The sequence below is a fragment of the Archocentrus centrarchus genome, chromosome 4, assembly GCF_007364275.1.
Source record: "Archocentrus centrarchus isolate MPI-CPG fArcCen1 chromosome 4, fArcCen1, whole genome shotgun sequence".
Classification (NCBI taxonomy): Eukaryota; Metazoa; Chordata; class Actinopteri; order Cichliformes; family Cichlidae; genus Archocentrus; species Archocentrus centrarchus.
In genome coordinates this window covers 11130986-11155122 of record NC_044349.1, presented here as the reverse complement: position 1 = coordinate 11155122, position 24137 = coordinate 11130986, and the positions used below count along the sequence as shown (strand labels likewise).

Here is a 24137-nt window from a genome sequence, read left to right as displayed (position 1 = left end):
TACATGTTTTCAGAAAACCTTCAAGGATAAGATAAACATATTTTTCCCTGAGACCAGGCAGGCCATAAATAAGATAAACATGTTTCCCTAAGGCCGTGAAGTCAGCCTGGCATCCACTGGTCCACTATCTGTCTGCTCTCAATCTAATGTATTTTTTTAATTATCAATTATTTACTTCAGCCACTACTTATTAATTTCCTGCAGTTTACTCTTATTTATTGTCATTTTGTTCATAGAGTAAAAAATGAAACCAAACACATCTATCCATCCATTCCTCGCTTATCCAATTCAGGATTGTTGGGGGAGAGGCAGGGTACACCCTGGACAGGTGGCCAGTCTGTCGCAGGGAGACAACCATTCAAATAAATAAATTAGTTCTGACTTAAGTCAGTTTTCTCAGGAGCAACTTGTTTTGATACCTGGATTCACACACTCAAAACAAACAAACAAACAAACAAACAAACAAAGCATCTCACTGTTGTTGGTTTTAAAGAATTTTCTGTAGTTGAATTTACTAAAAAGAAATATATTTTTTAAAGTTTACTTGAGTTATTTGTGCTATTTCAGTGAAACACTGTTTTGTCAGTTTAACATTGTTTAGTGAATCCAACTAAAGAAGATTTTTTTTAAAAACCAACAATAGTGAGATTTCAATTTTTTTTAAGTGCAAATGCCATGTCACACAAATGGAGACAAAGGCGTGAATCAGCAGCTCATGATAGCTGAAACTTTGGCTAGCAGCTGCCCACATGGCGTAAACTCACCAATTTACCACAAGGTGACACTGCTGGCTTTTGAACACATCTATTGCTATTTATGCTACTTATATTTATGTTTTCCTATGTGGGCCCTACTCCAGGAAGCATGTTCAACAAACTCCATGTTTAAAATCATACTCTGAATTGGTTAACTCTGAGATCAGCAGCTCTGAGTTTCCCATTCCAGAACAGCTCTTGAGTTGAAATTCAGCCCAGGAGCTTGGTTTGGAGAGGCCTTTTATCTGATCGTACAATGGATAAACCATAATTTTAAAACAAGAGAACTTTAATTGCAGTATAAAAACACAATGTTTTTTTTCAGCATTGAAACAACTGTGTGTGTGTGTGTGTGTGTGCGTGTGTGTGTGTGTGTGTGTGTGTGTGTGTGTGTGTGTGTGTGTGTGTGTGTGTGTGTGTGTGTGTGTGTGACAAAGTGACAAAATATGTATTTGTTCTATTATGAAAACATATATTTATTATATATTATAAAATCATGTACTTGAAGACTGTTTAAGAAATCTGCAAAGAATCTCTGATTTTATGGCAGCCCGTTTTAACAAACTGCCTATGTTTTGACTAGACAGAATGGTTACTGAAGATATCAGTAATGTCATTTTAACTAGTCCGAATGTTAATTTAAGATACCTTAAATATAGAAGCCGTCTAAGTCAAGATATCTGTAGGTCACTTGGAGATATCTTAAAGCAAATTTTGACTAGTAAAAATTAAAGTTCCAGATATCTCTAATTTAGTTTTGGCTAGTCATTATTTGTTTTCAAGATATCTAGAATTTGATTTGCACTAGTCAAAACTATATATCTCCTATCTAAAAATACATTTAAGATATCTTGAATTATGGTGTCATTCAAGATATCTTTAATTAGAATAATGACTAGTCAGAATAAAAACCGAGATATCTGAAATCAACTTTCTGACTAGTCATAATTTAATTGTAGATATCTGAAATATGTGTTTCAGATAGTCAGTAATTCATTGTAGATATCTTGAATTGAAGCCTCCATTCAATCTGACATCAGAATGTAATTCGAGATATCTCAAATAGGTATTTTGTCTAGTCAAAATATAATTAGAGATATCTTAATTTACAATACGTCTAGTAATAAATCAATTTCAGATATCTGGAATGTAAGTGTGGTGAAATGGATTTTATGTTAAAACGGCCTGCCATAGATGTGGAACATATTGGCAAAGCAACTGTCTGTAGAGCTATCCAAACAGTCTACTTGCTACAAAGTTTTGTAGTATTCCCTGGCCATAAGCCAATACGGACTATTGAAGAGGAATTCTACAGCATAGCAGGTGATTGATGTACAAAGTATGCAGCTGTAATCCATGACCGTTTCTGAGATTATATTCTGTTCGTCCTGCTGCAGTCCCACAGTGGTATTAATAAATCAGTTGAGTCTTGAAGGATTCTCCAACACTGCATTGATGGCACTCACATCCCCATCATTGCTCTGTCAGTAAATGAAGGCGACGATGAATGAAAGCGATGTGTTGTCACTTTGTTTAAACCATCTTAAAAATGCATCTACCCTGTCGAAGGACAGCTTGATGGCTACTTGCTGGGGGATAGGGGGATACCCATGCCAGACCTGTCTGCTGACCCCTTATCCTGACCCTGAGCCAGGGCCCCAGCAGCATTTCAATGTGGCCCACTTCAGCACTCGTGCCTGGGTGGAGGTGACAATAGGCATACTTAAATCGCGGTTCCAGTGCCTTCATGGACTCAAGGTAACAGCAGAGAGGGCGTGTGACATCATTGGGGCATGTCCTGTTCTCCATAATATTGTCACCATTTAGATGAGAGCAACACCTTGTCATACAACTCTTGATGATGGAAGAGCTGTCAGACAACACATTTGCTATAATGCCTTTTCAGATTAAGTTGCCCCATCCCCAGAGAAATAAAGACTGCTTAATCACAATGCATTTGCTCTTCTTTATTTCCTGAAAATGAAAAGGCAGCAATTATTATTTGTGGATTCACATATATATATATATATATATATATATATATATATATATATATATATATATATATTAGGGTTTAATCCCGGGATCCGGGATTCCCGGGAAATGCGAACAGAACCATTTCCCGTTTCCCGGGAAACGTTAGACGGGAAACCGGGAAAAAAGTCGTGCGCGTCGATTTGACTTTCAGAAAGAAAAGAAAGCTTCAGAATGTTAAATTTAAGGAAATATTGAGAGAAGGGTTCGTTTAATGCGAAAAGCATTACTCTTCATTTCAGGCACGTTCAGCCTCCGTTTAAGGCTTCAGCCTTCATCTCAAGCGTTTTAATAGAGGTATTAAACAGTTGTACTTTTTTCCTCTTTAATTTGTTGAAATCGTAGGCAATGTGTTTACCCTAAGGTATTTTGTATTATATAATTCTATATTATTATATATTGTTATATTGCATTATATAGCCTATAAAATATGCCTGCCCTGAACAATAAAGAAATATCTGTTTAACTTCGAGTGTTTCTTTTCCTCGTTTGCAGCCGCTTACTAACAATCATGAATTAGGATACGGGCCTAATGTGTGAAGAAAGTATCATGAAATAGATTGCTTTAACATATTTCGCTTTTAAAATGGAGTTGAGTAAAATGTATATTTTTTAGGCTATAAGGATTGGCCAGTTTTTCAAAAGACGATTCACAGCGAACCTACTTTAACCCTCAGACACGGTGTTATAAATTTGCTGTTGCCAGAATGGCAATGACCAAGTCGTAGTGCATTACTCAAGGCCCTGTGTTATGCCATATTAGTGTAGTACGGTAGTTAACTTTTCAATGACTATTACAGCGTTCCACTGGTGGAGATATAGTGCAACAGATGTCGCCACGACAGCGTGGCTGAGTCTTTATCAATGCTGTGGAGATGAACCGTATTGTTTTGCACCAGCAGTTGTAAAATATCTTGGTATAATTCCATGTACAATGGAGGAATATTCTAATTATATTTGTTAAGGGAGTGTTGAGGAACGATACAACACCGCATAGCTCGAGCACTCCAATGTCGAGATGTAGGTTTTATTGCATTAATCAAGCTGACGTTGCCCCCTACTGGGCATAACAGGACATAGCTGGAAAGCTACCTCTACAATATCACAATAGGTTAAGGCCGACACAGGCTATAGAAGGCCTAATTAAAATAAAAAAATAAATAAACTTTTTCCCGGGATTCCCGGGAAATGGCTCGTCATTTCCCGGGATTTGATTCATGTCATTTTCGGGAAAAATATTAAACCCTAATATATATATATATATATATATATATATATATATATTATATATATATATATATATATATATATATATATATATATATATATATATATATATATATATATATATATAGATATATATATATATTATATATATATGTATGTATGTATATATATATATGTATATATATATATATATATATGTATATATATATATATATATATATATATATATATATATATATATATGTATATATATATATATATGCTGGTCATAAAATTTAAATATCATGAAAAAGTTGATTTATTTCAGTAATTTTCATTAGTTGTCAGCCATAATCATCAAAATTAAAAGAAACAGAATTTGAAATATATCAATCTGTGTGTAATGAATGAAAATAACATACTAGTTTCACTTGATGAATAGAATTATTGAAATAAATAAATTTTTCATGATATTCTAATTTCATGACCAGCACCTGTATCTCTTGGATGACCTAGGAATGCCTCGGTGTTCCTCTGGATAAGCTGGAGGAAGGGGCTGGGGATAGAGAGGTCTGGGTTTCTCAGCTTAGCCTGCTGCCCCCATGACCCAGACTGAAAGTGGAAGAAAATGGTTGGGTGGAAAATATTTGTGAATATGTGACATAAGGGGAGACAACTTTTCTCTCCAAATCTCCAAAAAATCTGATGAATTCTGCAGCGCAAATGACATTAATCACATTAACCCAGTCTTCTCTCATTCAGCTTCATAGAGCACCTGTGGTCATGTTTTAAGAACGTCCACTTTGGGACCTGGACAGAAAATCCCAACAGAGTCCCATGTTGGGCTTTAATGAGCTCTCCCATTAAACAACAGGATAAATAATTTTGTACTTGAGGCTTTTAAGGACTAGTATGAATTCATGTGGCCACAGGAATATGTTAACATACTATATTTTCTTAAACTTGGCACACAGGTTATTACACGTGAATCACATTGATATAACGTAAATGGAAAAAAAAGGCTGTCAGTTCTCTATTTTTTTATTATGTGTGTTAAAACAGATCAATTAAATTATTTATCAAATGTGTATAAACTCTTTTTGTGGCTCCAGTTTAACCATAAAAGTTTACTTTCAAAATTGTTTCCTGGTGTCAACTGTTTGCTTGTTAAGCATATCACAGCAATGAACTACTGATATTTTAATGTGATAACCTGTTGCCAGGTTGCCTGCTGTTAGCTTTCTGTTCCTTGTCATTAAATACAGTAGCTTCCTTCCTTGTTTCAGATAAGATTCTGTTAAAGAATTTATGGTATTTGTACCATTGCTTCAGTGTTGCTTATTGTCCTTCCTCACTTCCTCCATGCTGTTCTGCTCATTTGATCTTTTTCAGGCTGTTGACAGGTATTTTGTCAAGGCAGGCACTCCCAGCTTCATCATTTTAGTAAAGGGCTCATCATAGTAGAAGCAGTTTTTATTAGGAGGGAAGATACATGGACTGTAAGCAAAAGTAGATCTGGAATTCTTGGACACAAAATCTTCTTAAATTCAAAATGGCTAAGTTTTTGTCATGCACTGGGAAACAGAGCATGACACCAAACATCACTGTAGATGAAAATGAAGTAAGATAAGATAATCTATTCACATTTTTTATTTGTGTGTGAGAAAAAAATGTTCCACTTGGTGACTTATTGGGCAGTCAGGCAAAAAGATGATTAATTAAGTGACAGAAACCATCCAAACATCACTCTCAGACTGCTGGCTTACTTGTGGTTCCTATGATACTTAGGAGTAGAATGGGAGGCAGAGACTTCAGCTTTCAGGCCCCTCTTCTGTGAATCCAGCTCCCAGCTTGGATTCAGGAGACAGACACCCTCTCTATTTTTTAAGATTAAGCTTAAAAGTTTTCTTTTATATCAAACCTCTAGTTAGGGCTGGATCGGGTGACCCTGAACCATCCCTCAGTTATGTTGCAAAGGCCTAGGCTGCTGGGGGGTTCCCATGATGCACTGAGTATTTATTTTTCATTCAACTCTTTTCACGCTGCATTTAATCATTAGTTATTATTAATCTCTGGCTCTCTTTCACAGCATGTCTGTGAAAGAGAGCCAGAGATGTTGGGTTGGGTTTTCTCTGAAATCATTTCATGGTCTTTACTTTAAAATATAAAGTGCCTTGAGGTGACTGTTTGTTGTGATTTTGCACTAAATAATTAAAATTTAATTGATTTGAAATTTAACCTACACTGTCCTGGTGACTAGTGCACTTATGGATATGGTTATGCTTTGCCTGGCACAGAAGTCCAATCACAGAACACAGAATTACACTGGAATGTCTCAAAAAGGATGACTTTTCTTTCCACCTTTAGATCAGAGTAGTATGTCATTGTCTCGTGCTTCATATCTTGATACGATATCTATTTCACATGTCAGTGTTTACCAACAAAACTGGAACACACAGAGGTATCTCACAGGATGGTAACACAGCAGAGGTGAATATGTGACATGAGGGGAGACAGCTGTTCTCTCCAAAGCTCCAACACAGTAGATGAATTTTGCTGAGTAAATGACATTAATCACATTAACCCAATCTTCTCTCATTCAGCTTCATAGAGCACCTGGTGGTCATGTTTGAAGAATCTCCACTTGTGACCTGGACGGAAAATACCTAAGACAAATTCTGCAGGTTTGCATGTTGGGCTTAATGAGCAGAGCAGCAAAACTACAGGATGAATAATTTTGTACTCTTGGCTTTAAAAAAATAATACAGGCCACAGGAGTATGTTAACATACTATATTTTATTAAATTTGGCATTTTTTTTCACAGGTCATTACACTTGAATCACATTGTGGTTAACTAAATGTAAAAAGGGCTGTCAATCCTGTTTTTTTTATTTTTTTAATTCTTTTATGATAAAAGAGAGCAATTAAATTATTTTTCAAATGTGTATATATCATAGATGTCCATATATGTTGCAAACAACCTCTCTTGTGGGGTTTCCTGGAATAGTAGCATTCAATCCATTCCATATTGTCTGTCCTTGTCTGTGTATGCCTTTTTCCAGTAGCCCACTTCTCATCAGGATGTCCTGGTTCCCCAAAATCTGACATGTGTTGGGGAACCAGGACACGGACCTTGTTAAGCCAGGTGACGTCTGAGCCTGTATGGTTTTAGTTATGTGTTTCTCATTTCTGTTCCAAGGCATGCTTGGGTAGCATCTAGCCTGGGGACCCTTATGCAATGGATTCCCTGTGTGTGTGTGTGTGTGTGTGTGTGTGTGTGTGTGTGTGTGTGTGTGTGTGTGTGTGTGTGTGTGTGTGTGTGTGTGTGTGTGTGTGTGTGTGTGTGTTTAAGAAAACATGTTTCCCACCTGCTGGTTTGAAGTCAAGAGAGTTTAATTTTTTTTATGATTACAAGTGCCCTACCACCTCAAGATTGCAGAATGTAGTCTGTTTCCAGAGACTACTGCAAATACAGTACCATTCAAAAGTTTGTGTCCAAACTTAAGAAGAAGTTTAAATTATTTCTCTAGGGTTTCAGTGACAGAGAGTGGACTACTAAAAAGACAGGCAGTAGTTTGATATATGAAACAACTTCTGACTACTACTAATAACACAAATTACACAACAATAACACTCTCATACAGATAAATAAAAGACAGTAAGGGGCTTAAAGCATAACTGAATGTATGTATGAATGACTGCTGGATTGTAGCCTGTTGGTATGAATGCAAATAGTGAGTGAACAGAGAACATTGAGTTCAGGATGATCAAGCCTGTGATCAGGATGAACAAAAACAGTTTGAGCAAGAAAGCCAGTTCCAGTTTGTAAATCTCCCAGTCAGCAAACAGACAGCATTGTGCTTATTTGTGCTGAAAGAGAAACTAAACAGAGAAACGAGAGAGATGAGAAAGGGTTGCAGCATCTGTGACTACGGACAGCTTGCTGAAGTTTCTTGGAAACACAGAGACAGATCAAGGTGACCCCAAAGTGGAATTCCAGTGAAGATTGTTATGCGGAAGGTTTTGGAAAGGAATTCAGTTCAATCAGTGGTTGTGCTTGTTCCTTAGAGAGCTGTTAAGCTTCAGTTTACCTCCAGGAACACACCCCTGAGTATTACATTACTCTGAGTATTTCAACTATTTGAAAACTCACAGTTAAACAAAAAAGGCTTGTTTAACTGTGAGTTTTCATATTAAGGCGTGTGCAGGCGTTCTCCTTGCACACGCCTTAATATGACAGATTTAGAGACTGTGTAGTTAATTTAACGGAACTTGTACTTTTGAACTTATACTTATGATCACCTTTATTCTTCAGCACAGCCTTAACTCAGCACGGTGGTGCAGTAGTTAGCTCTGTTGTCTCACAAAAAGGTCCACAATTCAAATCCACTTGCTGACCTGGGCCTTGTGAGGATGTTTTCCATGTATTTGCATTGTATCGTGATCCTGGGACTGTTACCCAGTGTTTTTGTTGGACTTTTAAGTTAGTGTATTTTGCCATTTTTTGTGATCCCTGGTTTGTTTAATGTTTATGGTTTCTTTGTGTATTCTTTAGTGTCTTAGTTTGCCGTAGTTCCCCGTTGCTTTAGAGTTTATTTCTCCCTCAGTGTTCCTCCCTCTCATATCAAGTCTCCTGCATTTAATTTGTGACTGTCTACCCATTTAGTTATTTCACTTCCTGTTTTATTTTGTGAGTTTTTGTTCCTTGTGCTTTGCTTTTAGTTTTGCTTTGTTTGTTTTGTCTACCATAATTTTGTTCACCCGTGTCTCATTCGCCCTAACAGTCTTCACTACCCCTAATCACCCTCCTGTGTATATAGTGTCTCTGTCTACTCCCATCCTTTGTCAGTTTTTCTGTTCCCCAAACCCCACTGTTTCTCTGTCCCTCAATTTATTTTTTCTTTAGCTCTCAGCGGAGACGGTTGCACTTTTCTTCTCTCCCCAGCCCTTCCTTTTCCCCCTGCTTTGCTGCTTTAGAGCCTCTCTTCACATAACTTCCAAACTGGAATTTATAATTATGGATCTGGTCAGCTGGTCTCTCAACACCATTGTTTTGATCAAATTTTCACCATGAGGAGATTGGGGGAAGGAAGACCCTATTCCCTCTTATTAATTGACATTCCAGCTAGCTACGGTATGGATTCCTGTGTGGTGTGGAAGATGACGTGCCTGGCCGTATTGTCAATGGAATACACATATATTTGGCTTATTGACACTGGGATTTCTCCGAATTGGACCTGGAGATACCTGGCTTGTCGTTGCAATTAAGGAAGTCTAGGCAGCTGACTGGCCTTGGTAAGGCTGCTTATGACGGGAATGCAGGAAGGTACAGACTCAAACTCAGATTCTGTATATCTGGAGCTGATTCGGAGGGGTAAGATCTTGGAGATGTATGTATCTGTTTCTGCACAACAAAGGAATGAACCAAGAAGATTCAGATGATTTGGATTTTTTTCGCCACAGAGAGGTGCCAGAAAGACTGAAGGCTGTCAACAAATTAATCAGTACAGTCTGTACCCAAAACAAGTCATAGAATCAGAAAGTTGGCTCCCTGGTGGCCTTGGACTGCCACTTATCAAATTGTCTCCGGGATGTTTTGTAAATAGATGCTCTACGCCCCCGCTGTCCTGTCTTCTTCTGATCTGTGTTGGACTGATCTCCCTGACCTAGCCGCTGATGAACTCTACATCTTATCAGAACTGTTAGCTGAGGAGGGAGTTTGAGTCAGCCCCACAGTAGCCCGATCCAGTAGAGCACAGAGAGTCAGAGATATGGGTTGACTGAGGATAAGCAAGAGAAAGACAGCAATGAAGACTCAAGTCTGATGTAGATCAGGAGAGAGAGAGCAGAGAGCATGTGATAAGGCTGAGAGCTGGCTTTAAACAGGGGTGAGAAGAGAGCGCGAGAGCCTGCATTAACACTCGAGGCTGCTGCAGACCTCCAACCTTCCCTTTATCTAAAAAATTCTTGAGTAGCTGTAAAACAGCTAACTGATCATCTGCAGAGGAATGGTTCATCTGAAGAGTTTCAGGCAGGTTTCAGAATTCATCACTTGATGCATTGAGCATTTCTTTTTCATTCTCTGTGTTTATACTCCACTCTGCATTAATCCTTAGTTATTATTAATCTCTGGAAACATCAAAGAAGGAGATATGTAGCTATATTACTAATTCCACACATCCACACAACACGCACACACTCATTAGTGATACATTAATGTTACCTAGCTAATTTCACATAAAATCTATAAAATCAGCAGATGTGATGGCAGATGATAAGAAACACTTACTCTTTCACACAATATTCATAAATACAGACACATTTCTGATGTAAAAAAGGAAAATTCTTGCTGAATAAAATAATCTGAAGTGGTGACACTTTGTGTGGTCCACAAAATATATATTCCTGATAGTCACAGTTGATGAGAATCAAAAGGAAATGAATGCGGGTCCTTTTTGACTCACCTGTGTAGTAATACAAAAACTACAATTTTGTAAAATGCAGAAAAGAACTGATAACAAAATGTTTTGATACAAAGATATTGCAAGAAAACAACCTCATCGTATCATTTTTGACCCACTTGTGTATCTGAGGGTTTAAGGGCAGCCCAGGGATGGAGCAAATCTCTGAAACCTGTGAAAACAGAAACTGGCATGTGGTGACTCAGCACTTCCAGGGTGGAATGCCGGCTGAAGAAGAGATTCGCATAGAGAGCATTCTGATTGCGCTTGTCAGAACTTGCAGACGGATGGAAAAGGTTGCAGCTACAAAAAGATTTAAACAGGTTCTTGCAATTGCACAGCACTGAGGTGGAATGCTGGGTTAACACTGCTCACAGTGAGAATTTGCTGAGATGATTGTAGGTTATAGCCCTGATATAATGCAATGGAGGATGGGACCTGCTACTGAACAGGAACACTTTCTAAACAGGATGGGGATCAGGAGCAGATCAATGATGGCACTGCCTGAACTCAAAATGAGCAGTGTGCAAAATGAATGACAGGTTAGCAGTGAGATTGCTGAGTAGTAAGATGATTGGACAAGAGCAATGCTGCCAGCTTTGAGTTTGACAGTATGGTAAAGCAGAAGTGATGTGAACAATAAACTAGCAGCTGAACACTAAGGAAAAAGACAAATTATCTCATTAATTAACTCATGCATAAGCTTCATTTCATGTCTGTCATACTGTGTTATCTTTGGTATTTCTCATAGATTCAACTAAACAAATGGGTAGGAATTATGTGTTATGGACAGGCTGCTAATCAAAAAATGTAAATGTACAATTTAATTATTATTATATTTTTTTCACTAAGTGCTCTGCTATGTGTAGAGACAACCCTGGTTCATCCCTTGAGTTATAAGCCTTTTTTATGTTTCAATGATTCAGAGGTCAGTGTTAAGCAACTTAGCAAAAACATTCCTCTGAAAATGGTCAGGAACAAATACTGGACTGAAAAAGAAGACAAAAGAAAAACTTTGAAAGACATCATAGAGCTCAGAGGACTAATGCTCAAGACCACTAACAAAAAAAGACTGGCTCCTTGGAAAAATATAAAGAAATGAGGTGTGGCACAATGCTTTTGCAGAGTACTTTATGAGGTTTAAGTATCTTAAATGGCATGCTTTGCCTTACTTGCATTCACAGTGGGTTTTTATAGCCTTAAAAACCCTTTAAAATACTTCAGACTACAAACCAAATTTATAAAAAAAAAAAAAAATCATACAGTGCTTTATTCTATGCAATTTCTGCACTTTATCCACTTCTCGAACAACCAGCTTTCTAGTCAAAAATGAAATCTGATCCCAGACTTTCTTGTTTTTTAAGGAAGTTAGTTGGACCTTAAAAATGTGCTTACAGTATGTAGCAAACAGCAGAGAACAGTCAATGGAGAAACTTTGTGACTGTACAGTTCCTTAGGTACATATTTTATGGATGATAAATGTGCTTCATTGATTGATAGCGAGTTATGACAGTTACAGAACATTACTTGATCTAACTTCTTCACTCATTAACTGCTAGATGCTAGTGACACTGAGAATAAACCAGCAATTCTTGCTGATTGTGCAGTTTCAGTTCTCCATAGAGCTCCACAAAACATACAAGATATGTGCTTGAATCTGGGTCTTTTCGTCTCCAAAAAAAATCCTTCTGACAGCAGGGAAATGTTGTGACTGAATGTGTTTTATAGAAGACTAAAGTGCTTCATTGATTTACAGGAAGTGATGAGGATTTCAGGACATTTTTGATCATTTTTTGTCTACTGACAGTGAGAGTAAACCAGCTTTTCTTGCTGGGTGATTATTAAAGATGCTGGTTCAGTTTCAGTTCTGCTTGAGGTAAGCTTAGTATTTGCTACTGTCAATCACACAGTTTAGTAAATCACTTTGAAATGTGGCTTAACCTCAGAGGAAGGTTTAGACTGCTTTAGATCATACGTGATGTCTCCTCATCAGGAGTTGTGGTTTTCCTCATGACTCTGTGGCTGACCTTGTATTTACACCCCTTCATCAACACTGTAATGTGGATGATACCTGAATCTATAACCCTTTAAAACACTGAAAAACAAACACTTGCCCTTACCAGAAAATAAACTGCCTGCCAAAATTCACATTTTCAATACTCATCAACTGGGACTGAACAATAGATAAACCAGTCAGACGTGAACTCCTTCAAGCTACATTTGGATCAGGATCTTTGTCAGTTCAGAAGACCCTTATGAGTGAAACAACAAGGGAACAGTTTACCCTGCCCGGGATAGGGTTACCGGGGCCCCACCCTGGAGCCAGGCCTGGGGAGGGAGCTCGAGGGAGAGCGTCTGGTGGCCAGGCATTAGCCCGTGGTGCTTGGCCGGGCGCAGCCCGAAGAGGTTACATGGGCCCGCCCTCCTGCAGGCCCACCACCCGCAGGAGGTGTCGTAGGGGTCGGGTGCAGTGTGTGTCGGGCGGTGGCCGAGGGCGGAGGCCCTGGCGGACTGATCCCCGGCTATCAAAACTGGCTATTGGGACATGGAATGTCACCTCTCTGGTGGGGAAGGAGCCTGAGCTAGTGCGTGAGGTTGAGAGATACCAGCTAGATATAGTTGGGCTCACCTCAACGCATGGCCTGGGCTCTGGAACCAGTCTCCTGGAGAAGGGCTGGACTCTGTTCCAGTCTGGAGTTGCCCTCGGTGAGAGGCGGCGAGCTGGGGTGGGTATTCTTGTATCCCCCCGGCTTGCTGCCTGTACGTCGGAGTTTTCACCAGTGGACGAGAGGGTAGTTTCCCTGCGCCTTCGGGCTGGGGAACGGGTCCTGACTGTTGTTTGCGCTTATGCGCCGAATGACAGTTCAGGGTACCCACCCTTTTTGGAGTTGCTGGGAGGGGTGCTGGAGAGTGCTCCATCTGGTGACTCCATAGTCTTGCTGGGAGACTTCAACGCTCACGTGGGCAATGACAGTGAGACCTGGAGGGGCGTGATTGGGAGGAACGGCCTGCCCAATCTGAACCCGAATGGTGTTTTGTTATTGGACTTCTGTGCAAACCACAGTTTGTCCATAACAAACACCGTGCACATGGCACCAGGACACCCTAGGTCGCAGGTCGATGATCGATTTTGTAATCGTATCATCAGATCTGCGGCCGTATGTTCTGGACACTCGGGTGAAGAGAGGAGCTGAGCTGTCAACTGATCACCACCTGGTGGTGAGTTGGATCAGGTGGCATGGGAAGATGCTGGACAGACCTGGCACACCTAAACGTATTGTGAGGGTGCGCTGGGAACGCCTGGCAGAAGCCCCAGTCCGGGAGATCTTCAACTCCCACCTCCGGCAGAACTTCGACAGCATTCCGAGGGAGGCTGAGGACATTGAGTCCGAATGGACCATGTTCCGCACCTCCATTGTTGAGGCTGCTGCTCAGAGCTGTGGCTGCAAGGTGGTTGGTGCCTGTCGTGGTGGTAACCCCCGAACCAGATGGTGGTCACCGGAGGTGAAGGGAGCCATCAAGCTGAAGAAAGAGTCCTATCGGGCTTGGTTAGCCTGTGGGACTCCGGAGGCAGCTGACAGGTATCGACAGGCCAAGCGGAATGCAGCTCGGGTAGTGGCCAAAGCAAAAACTCGGGTGTGGGAGGAGTTCGGTGAGGCTATGGAAAAAGACTTTCGGACGGCATCGAAGCGATTCTGGCAAACCGTCAGGCGACTCAGGAGGGAAAAGCAGTGCTTCACTCACACTGTTTATAGTGCGGGGGGGGGGTTGCTGCTGACGTCAACCTAGGCTATAGTCGGACGGTGGAAGGAATACTTCGAGGACCTTCTGAATCCCACTGACACGCCTTCTGTAGTGGAAGCAGAGTCTGGGGATGAGGGGGATGACTTGACCATCACTGGGGGTGAGGTCACTGAGGTAGTTAAACAACTCCTTGGTGGCAGAACCCCTGGGGTGGACGAGATTCGCCCTGAGTTCCTGAAGGCTCTGGATGTTGTAGGGCTGTCTTGGTTGACACGCCTCTGCAACATCGCGTGGAGATCTGGGGCAGTGCCATTGGATTGGCAGACCGGGGTGGTGGTCCCCATCTTTAAGAAGGGAGACCGGAGGGTGTGCTCCAACTTTCGGGGGATCACACTACTCAGCCTCCCCGGTAAGGTCTATGCCAGGGTGCTGGAAAGGAGGGTCCGCCCGTTAGTCGAACCTCGGATTCAGGAGGAACAATGCGGTTTTCGTCCTGGTCGTGGAACGCTGGACCAGCTCTTTATCCTCTCAAGGATATTCGAGTGTGCGTGGGAGTTTGCCCAACCAGTCTACATGTGCTTTGTGGACTTGGAGAAGGCATTCGACCGTGTCCCTCGGGGTGTCCTTTGGGAGGTTCTGCGGGAGTATGGGGTGTTAGCCAACATACTCATAAATGCTGTAACAAACTGATGTGACCACTCCTGGTTGAACATCGGCTGGGCTGGGAACGCCTTGGGGTCCCTCCGGATGAGCTGGAGGAGGTGGCTGGGGAGAGGGAAGCCTGGGCTTCTCTGCTTAGGCTTCTGCCCCCGCGACCTGGCCCCGGATAAGCGGAAGAAAATGGATGGATGGATCTTTGTCAGTGTGGTTCCTTAAATTGATTATTAGGATGCATTTTCTAGGTCAAATTTTTCTGCTTTTTCTTGCACTACACAAGAGCATCATATGAAAACCCTGGGCCCCACTTGTCCAAAAAAATGCGTTTGTTCAAGAGGATCTTTTCATACTATATATGGATGAAGCTCACAAGAGGTCTATACAGGTTTGTCACAGAGGAAACTCTAATAATTAACTAAAATAAATTATATAAATACAATTGGGTATTCTTCATTTAATGATCTTAAAACAGTCAAATAATTTTAAAACCCTCTCCTGCTGCTACCTGTCAAGGAAGTGACACTAAACAATCACTGATGTTCTAACTGTTGACAGTACCAGCACATGTTGGGAGGTTACCTGGTGTAAGCAGGAAATTTACCTCTGAACCATTGTTCATTGCTATTGTTAATTTGCTCGTATGGAATGCATATCTATAACTCTGGAGCTATTCATTGTTAGGGAATGTCCCATTCTTTCCCCTCATGCTACTTTCTGAGTCTTTCCTGTTTGCTTAACATTTTTTCGAAGATACTTGAGGATCAGTTTTCCATCTGCCTGCCTGCCTGTCATGCTTTCAGTATCTCAGCAACTGTGCAACATAACTTCAAACTTGGTGGATAGATATGTATTGATGAGTACAACTCATCAATAGCATAAGCCTCTCTCTTCTCACAGTGGAGTTATTGCCATTTGTTTGGTTGTGTTTTAACTAAAATTTTGGACTAACATAATTTTTTGAACAAAATTATTTTTCCTACAAAATACATAAAAAACTCTATTTGTAAATATTAACTGCTCAGCTCAACGCTTAATCACTTATTTTCATCCACATGAATGTATTTTCTGTAATATGGTTACAATAAATGGTTCTCTGTACTAGAAGCACTATGAAGACACACACACTGCATGGCATGAAGCATCAGTGTAAAGTCTGAAACAAATGCTTTGTGGTTTTTAGAGTTGAAAAATTCATTTAAGAAAAACTCTCATAGAAAAAGGATGAGACTACAAAAATGAGGCCCAAATCTCCCTTTTCACATTTTTATTGAGTCAGAAAAACATTATAATTAGTTAAACTATAAGTAAATCTACATTTGAAACTAAACTTCAAATGGGTAAACCATCATTCCAATCATTTAATGTTAACTCTTAATAGAAATAATTTTCATGATTAGCAGGAAATCAATAGAAATTATCATAGTCTAATTTCAAATTGATTACATTCTCTGCTTTCACTGATAAATGCGTCAGAACAAACTCTGAGCAGCATCATACTGGCAATCATCAGTATGGACGCATGACCACTCCTGGTTGAACAACATAACTAGCTGGAACTGGTTGTGCAGGCATCATCACAACTGGTGGCTGGGCAACTGGAATAGGCTGCATGTTGACAACAGGGTTATTCTGTACGTTGATAACAGTCGGGGTTTTCTTGTGATGTTTTAACTCGCGATGCATCTGACACCAGGAGCACCACTCACAGACACAGGAAACTGCAATATCCTTGCAGAGAGACCCCTGCAGAAAGACAAGACAAACATTACAGCTGTGACATACTCAGCTGGAAGAGCAGGTCATCTACCAATCAGAAGGTTGGTAGATCAATCCCTGTCGCCTCTAGTCTGCATATCAAAGTATCCCTAGAAGAGATACTGAGCATGTGTCTGTGAATGTTAACCAAAAAGCATTTAGACATAGATGAAAATGCTGTAACAAACTGATGTGATCAGGTAAATGAAACTTGTAATTCCTACTTAAGCTGAACTTTCAGTGCTCAACATAAGTAGGAAGGTGCTATATAACCACTTGTTTGTTTATTTCGTTTTCTAATATGTTTTCTTTTCATGCTTCATACCTTGATGCCATATCTGTGTCTCATGGCAACCCTTGCAGACAAGACTGCAGGGGGAGCACAAAGAGGTATTCCACAGGCTGCAAACACACCAGGACCGAATATGTCACATAAAGGGAGACAGGTGTTCTCTTCTAATTTCACTGAAATGGAGCAGGCGAGGCAGGGGCAGCACCAGAAACCATAGCAGCCTGAAAAGCACAGAAATACAGCAACAAAGTGGTAATAACTCTCACGAGACTACAAATGAGAAAAATGCCTTTAACCCTGAAAATACAAATTTAATTTGTGTAAATCAATTTAATTTGCTTCTTACAACTAGGTACATCCTTTGCGCAGTCCAAGAGACCAGTGTGCCAATCTCTTGAGCCTTTTCCTGCCATTGTGTGTTGAACTTCAACCAAGGACACTGAACTAGTACTCTGCAAAAGTAGAGAAGCAGAAAATGTAAAATAATTGCACCTAAAGAGAAGCATTATTCATCTACACCTCTCTTTTCTACCTTGTATCCTACTTGTTCATGAAAGATCTGCTGTATATGTCATATGTATGCAAAGATCCCTTCTAAAAACAGCTCTAGTAGAGTGTTTTCCCTTAGAGTAAAAAACAGCTGTATTTCTTAAACCATAATATTCTGATTTATTTACAGTTTAGCTCTGAAATATTCAGTGACTTTAGGAGTGGCATTTTTTGGGGGGTGGAATAAACACAAAGAATGCTGCAGAAAATCAAACTAGAGGCTCAGAGAAAGGAACTCAAAAGTGCATGGCATGGACAAATATTATTTTCTTATAATTCTTCACTTAAATTATATTTATACACCCTAAATTCAATAGACACTTCATATGGCGAGGTAAAGACTGCAAAATTACACAGAAACAAAATCAAACATCCCCCATAAGTAAGTAAAAAAAAAAAAAATTTTAACTAACACATCCATGTGACTTTAAAATAACCACCAATCCATGGTTGAAATGTTTCCAAAAACTTTGTTGAATCTGAAATAAAAGTACACTAACAGATGCGTAAACAATTCTCTCCTGAATAGGATATGCAGACTGGTTTGGCAGTGGAAGTCTGAAGTTAGAGTTCAGACACTTCAATTTAAACTGTCCTCTACAACAGAGGATAATCTCAATCCCTGGATGTGGTTTGTCTTTGGGATTAAAAAAGAAAAAAAAGAAAAGGAAAAAAAAGAATAGAAAAAGAAACAAAATAAAACAAAGTTAGTAAAAATACAACTCTCTTTCTAAGAATTTTTGATATAGTTAAATAAATGTCTTTTTTTTGCAATTTAAACATGTTATAGGGTACCTTTCCAAGTATGTGCAACAATATTTAACTACTGAGTTGATTTTAAATTGCTTGTAGAAAACTGGATGGTCTTACCTGCTTTTCCAGGACACCTTCTGTGCACCTCTGAAGAAGAATGAATGAAAGGATGCACTTTGGATTGGGAGTTATACCTTTTCAGTGTCAGTTAGGTCAATACAAACAAATGTTACAAAGCCTGAAACTCTGGAAACATAAAAATGAAAGTAAAAGTCAGTTTCAAAAATTGTATGTGTTGCATAATTGCATCCCAAGGGAATTTTAAACAGACTATCAAGTACATGACTGATGTGTCTCAAAAAGGATTTGTCGCAGGTTTAGAGCCATTTCACCAACTTTACAGGAGCGCTGAAACAAAAAACGACCATAGTTTGCTCTTACTTTGTAAACTGATTTTTAGTTTTTAAGCATGTTTCTTTTTTACAAATTTATGACACAATGCTTAATGAACAATAATCTTGTCTTTGTCGTAAATGCACTTACGCCCTTTTGGCACCAACTTCTTGTGTGCATTCAGATTTAAGTCTTTTGTTTTTTGTTGAATAACTATTAATATTTTACTTCTGTAATTTTGACAGATTTGATAAGTATATCAATTTTGACCAAACCATCACTCATGCCCTTATGGCTCCAAACCATCGGTTTGTTAACAATAAGCAAAATAAAAATGCATTTTAAACCCTTTAATATCTGATAAATACATGAAATGAAAAATAAATACATGTTAACAGTAAGAACAATCTGAACTCCTGCAGCAAACACAAAATACAAATTTCAAATGTTAATTCACTGTTATGTTTCATTATATGATTATATGCAGAGGGGCAGATTAGTAAAAAGCAAAACAAGGAAAAGAAAGAGGGGAAAGAGAAAAGAGCACAATGGGACACCAGCCACTAAATCACAGCACACACAAGCACACACACAATGACATCAGCCCATCCTTCGTATTTTAAGTGCAGAGTGGACACACTTCGTCGGCATCAAACTTCAGCACATGAGTTCGAAAGGCTGACAGTGTCACCTTGTGGTAAAATAATGATTTGCTGGCTTGCTCAGTAATAACTATGAGCAACAGCTACTACTGTGGGGTAAACAATCAGTTAAAGGTCAATTACTTATGCACAACATTTTTTACTGCTTCCTTATGAACAAATTATGAGTATTAAATTTATTTATGTGAGACCTGCTTATGTTTGTTAATTGTACCACTTGTAAAATAAATAGATTTCAGTGGAAGATTTAAGGTTGGGTGAACCCTGTAGGATTTTCTGGTGTTTACGTGAGCCACAGACACATTGGTCAAAAACATATTAGATTTATTATACTTATTAAAAAGTAATACTTACAGTAACTTTCATTCATGTAGCATTCAGTTAATATTCTGTATCATTTAACACAAGTAACAGCATACAAAAACATCTGGTCAATAACAGTGACAACAACTAGAAAACTATAGTAGCTGGAATAAGAAAAGTGACAGGTTTGAGTGTTTTAAGCAGATTTTCACACAGAGTTGATTCAAATTCACGTATGTGATCAGAGAAAAATGATTCAAACAGATTTATCCTGCTTGATGTCCAGGGGACCCTGGTAGCTTGGGCCATTTGTTGCTTGATGTCAAAGTTGGTTGACGGAGCCTGTGAGGGAAAGCGGAACAAGCCCATCCCAAATGTGGTACTCTTTCACTCTGCGGACTGCCCTTTCCACCAGCACTCTTAGACGTGCTATTGCTTGTGTCTTCTCTGCATCTTCCCTGCTGAATTGAGCAGACTTCTTGAAAGGGGGGATGATCAAGGTGGCTCCTACTTCTGCTAAAATGTTTTCAATTGGAAAACCCTTATCAGCCATCACTCCATCTCCTGGTTGCAGGTGGGAGAAGTTAAACCTCAGAATTATTTCCCGATCTGAGATGGAGCCAGTGTAAAGCTGTGAAACAAATGTGATGAAACCACAGGGAGCAACCCCAATCAGCCCTTTGAAAGTTGTGTGATTTTTATAATTTGAGAAACTTTCAGACTGTAGTGTGTCATTAATCATAATTAATCATAGTCATTAATCATAATTTATAGGTTTGATGTATTGAGTTCTTTACTTTTTGTTTTCTATGTACTTGGCTTGCTGTAACACAGCAGTTTGCGCACTCTGGGGAAAAATAAAGTTTCTATATGTTTTGGACACCTTGTCGTGTTAGGCTTTGATAGCACTCAGTGAGAGCTGATCAGTGTTTTCCTTTTGGATGTCCTTTTCATAAACACATGGTGATTTGACATCACTTTCAAAAGCAGCAGTGTGGTGTCTGACTACAGGCTGTCGAGTGACAGTTTGCTGTATACACACCGTGTCAGTGAAAGCACCAGATTTAAACAGATCAGTATATATCCAGATTTACTGATTGTGACTTTTATTTTATATGGAGATAAAAAGCATGGATGACCTCATCTAACATGAGTCTGCGATTCATTGGCCAGAATAAGACCTGAACCTGATGAAAATGTGCATCTCACAAGTCTGACTGCACAGACATCCTTACACTCAAGTGAAAGATGGTTCTCCCTTTGTTGTATCTATGGCAAATTAACAATACGACAACTATTAATGAATAACTGAGTTGACTGTGTGACTGTTATAGCTCTGTTCTGCATCAGGATAAACGGTGACGAAGGCTCGAACAGGCCCTGCACATAACAGATCAGCAGAGATCCAGAGAGCAAGGAGTCATGAACCTTTGAAGTCACTTGGGGTGGGGGTGTCACAGCAGAAGTCCTGCCAGCAGAGAGCAGTCGTGCTGATGGACATCATCCCTGCGGTGCCTAACAGAGAACGCAAATCAAAGTTACTACAACATTAAATATGGGAAAAGTTTAGAGAATGATCAGAGAATCAGATCTGCACCTCTGCTGGTGTCACACAGTTACACATCCTCATCATCAGAACTGCTTTCTGTAGTGCTCTCTTCCCTCTGCCATCTTCATCATGAAGCCCCTTCAGTGGTTCTGCATGAGTCCCAGGAGTCTGGAAGGTCCCGAGGTGTTTCTCTCCGACACCTTCAGCTGCAGCTGCAGTTTAGCTTTGAGCTCAGTGTGTATATACACATATATATATATATATTAGGGGTGGGAATTTAACGCGTTAATTTTGATTAATTAATTACGGTGAAATTAACGACTTAAAATTTTTAACGCATTTTAATCGCACTTTGCACCTTGGAACGTTTCTCAGTGCACGAGTTCCCGGCATACAGATTATATCGACGCACAATGTCCAAATTCAGGGGCCGCCTCCTTCGAAGGACCCCCGGCCCACGTCCTTCGCACCCCAGGAAGACCGCAAAGATTGAAGTGAGCGGCTAGCCTTCATATCAGCGTCACCTGTCCTCACCTCTGCGTAGCTCATGTCGCCTACCAACCGTGAGTGCAAAGCACAGCTGTGTAAAAGCAGCTGGTTAAACGGAGAGCGAACTTTTTCTCCTTTTTGTGGTTTAATTTTAAGTCTTTATTCAAAATAAGCTGTTAAAACAAGCATAACAACATCAAGGAATACAGCTGCGCGAATGATTGATTTCCAACTATATTAGGGGGGACATTAATGTTGAATAAAACTATCCAGTTATGATGCTTAACTTTAATTTCAGGAGTTTGCTTAACACAGGAGCACTTCCACCTTTCGTTGGTCTGTGTAGTAGACTGGTGGGAAAATAAAACTTTGAAGTTTAAGCTTATGTATATTGATTCATTCATCAACCAAACTTAAATGAATATTTCTCATGTTAAATATTAAAATGTGATTAAAATGCGATTAATTTTGATTAATTACAAAGCGTCTAATTAATTTGATTAATTTTTTTATCAAGTCCCACCTCTAATATATATAATAATAATAATAATAATAATAATACATTTTTTTAATAGGCGCCTTTCAGGGCACTCAAGGTCGCCTTACAGGTAAAAAACAATCAAAAATGAAGACAGCAAAAGAGAAAGCATATATATATATATATATATATATATATATATATATATATATATATATATAAGGGGTCAATACATTACTTTAAATTTGATACACACCATGGCTTCCCCAGATCATCACATAGCATACCGTACCAAAAACACACAAATCTAACAGTTGTGTTTCTAGCTACCCGACTACAGCAAACCAGTATTCTCTCTCTTGCTCTATTTATACTTCCTATGGTTTATTGCAGGTTTGCAATAAATAAAATAATGTGTTAGAAAGCCCACACTGTTAGTTTGGTTGATATGTAGCATTGTGTTTGGTTTATCGTGAGTTTGGAATTTCCTATGTTATTGAACTCATTGTAGCTTTACATGAGTCCTTTGAATGCACCACAGGTGCGATGCGGAGCAGACATTTCTGCCGTTGCTCTTCTCCCTCGGTGCAGTAACGTGGAGAATGGGTTCACTTGTATTCCTTAGTTTTATCGTGTGTAAATGCCAGAAGGTGAGTTTGATAACTTTATTAAGTAGTTTGAGTCCTTCTGAACGTATTTACTTGTATGCGTTGATGTTTTCCTTTACTAGAGCGATGTATGATTCAGTGTGCTCATTAGCGCTGATTGAGAGCTGCACATACAAGGTTATGTGACTTTTGGGGATATTCTGTTAACTGAAGACGGTTCTTTATTTGTAGTTGCTGTTGTCATTAAGTTATGGGTTATAATGATTATTGTACTGATGATTATTTGTTTATTATATTTTCAGACCACAATCCACAATCCAAATTCACAATTGACAGTTTATAACAATGCATATGTATTCGAACTGGATGGAAAGGAACTGTGAACCTCAATAAACAATTCAAACTGGAATCTGCATCCGCCGTTCTTTAACTTGAACGCACCCCCCATATCTTGCCGCTCTAAACCAGAAACATTAGGAGACAACGCAACCCTCTCCTTTTTATAATGAAAATAACATATTTAAGGATAGATGTTTGATGAACTTCAGATTTTATGGTCTCATAAAGTCTCACAAATTATGCCTTTTTCTTAACCTTTACCAGAATTCCCAGCTGCTTGTGAATGCACGTGCAGGCCGCGCCCACCACGATGGGACGCTACAGGGAGCAACTGCATAAGATGGAATTCTACAAAGCCAAAGTGGAGGTTGAGGCAGTATAAATACACGTAGAAAGTACACAAAACATATAATTAAATATTGAAGTAAAGTATTAAAATAAATAGAAATATGACAATTAAGTGGGAAAAAGCGTACTTCGGTGAGTTTTAGTCTATAAAGTGGATTCATTTTTTTTGTTGTTTGAGGAGTTAAAGGAGGATGACAGGGTGCTCCAGGAGACCAAAGAGATTTTGGAGGATCAGTTGGAAGGCTGGAGGGCACGCTCAGATAAAATCCACCAGCTGGAGAAGCACATCTGCTGCTGAAGGCCCAGGTACATGACAAGGAACAGGTCAGACATTGCCACAGAGCTTACCAAAAATATGATTTAAAATAGCTGTAGTTTAACATTTGATTCCAAAGGCTTTTAGATTTAATGTTCTTCTAGTTCTTATAGCAGCTGGAGAGATGTGTTCTCACAGCACTTCTTATACTTTGGGTTTTCACTTTAAGGAGTGGGAGGCAGATTGGAGGCGCATCGAGGAATTACGAACGGAGAACTTGGCTTTGTGTTTGGCACAGAGGAGGAGTATGGAGGAATCCCGACACCTGAGCTGGGAGTTAGAGCAACTCTCCAAGACCACAGAAAACTCCCAGGGTAAGAATCAAGAATCAAGAAGACTTTATTGTCATATATATGTAAACATATAATGAAAACATATAATGAAATTTGCGTTCCAGAACACCCATCCAAGAAATACCAAAAAAACAGGGACAAAACAGGGGGGA

The 24137-nt window shown here is 39.4% G+C and overlaps 1 protein-coding gene and 1 long non-coding RNA gene across 3 annotated transcripts; one reads left to right on the top strand and one right to left on the bottom strand.

Moving 5' to 3' along the window:
• Positions 1-16231: 16231 nt before the first annotated feature.
• Positions 16232-18393, bottom strand: LOC115779582 (cornifelin-like). The gene is made up of 4 exons (XM_030728330.1): positions 18325-18393; positions 17252-17357; positions 16939-17126; positions 16232-16601 (listed from the first exon to the last, which is right to left on the bottom strand). Exons 2-4 carry the CDS (start codon positions 17316-17318, stop codon positions 16365-16367), a joined length of 492 nt encoding a protein of 163 aa, XP_030584190.1. The 5' UTR covers positions 17319-17357; positions 18325-18393; the 3' UTR covers positions 16232-16364.
• A 3154-nt stretch (positions 18394-21547) lies between these two features.
• On the top strand, positions 21548-24137 carry LOC115779461 (uncharacterized). 2 transcript variants are annotated; one of them, XR_004019898.1, is made up of 5 exons: positions 21548-21677; positions 23293-23395; positions 23555-23700; positions 23862-24006; positions 24090-24137. It is a non-coding gene; the product is annotated as an uncharacterized LOC115779461 (long non-coding RNA). The 2 variants fall into 2 exon arrangements; XR_004019899.1 differs by having other exon boundaries at positions 23293-23423.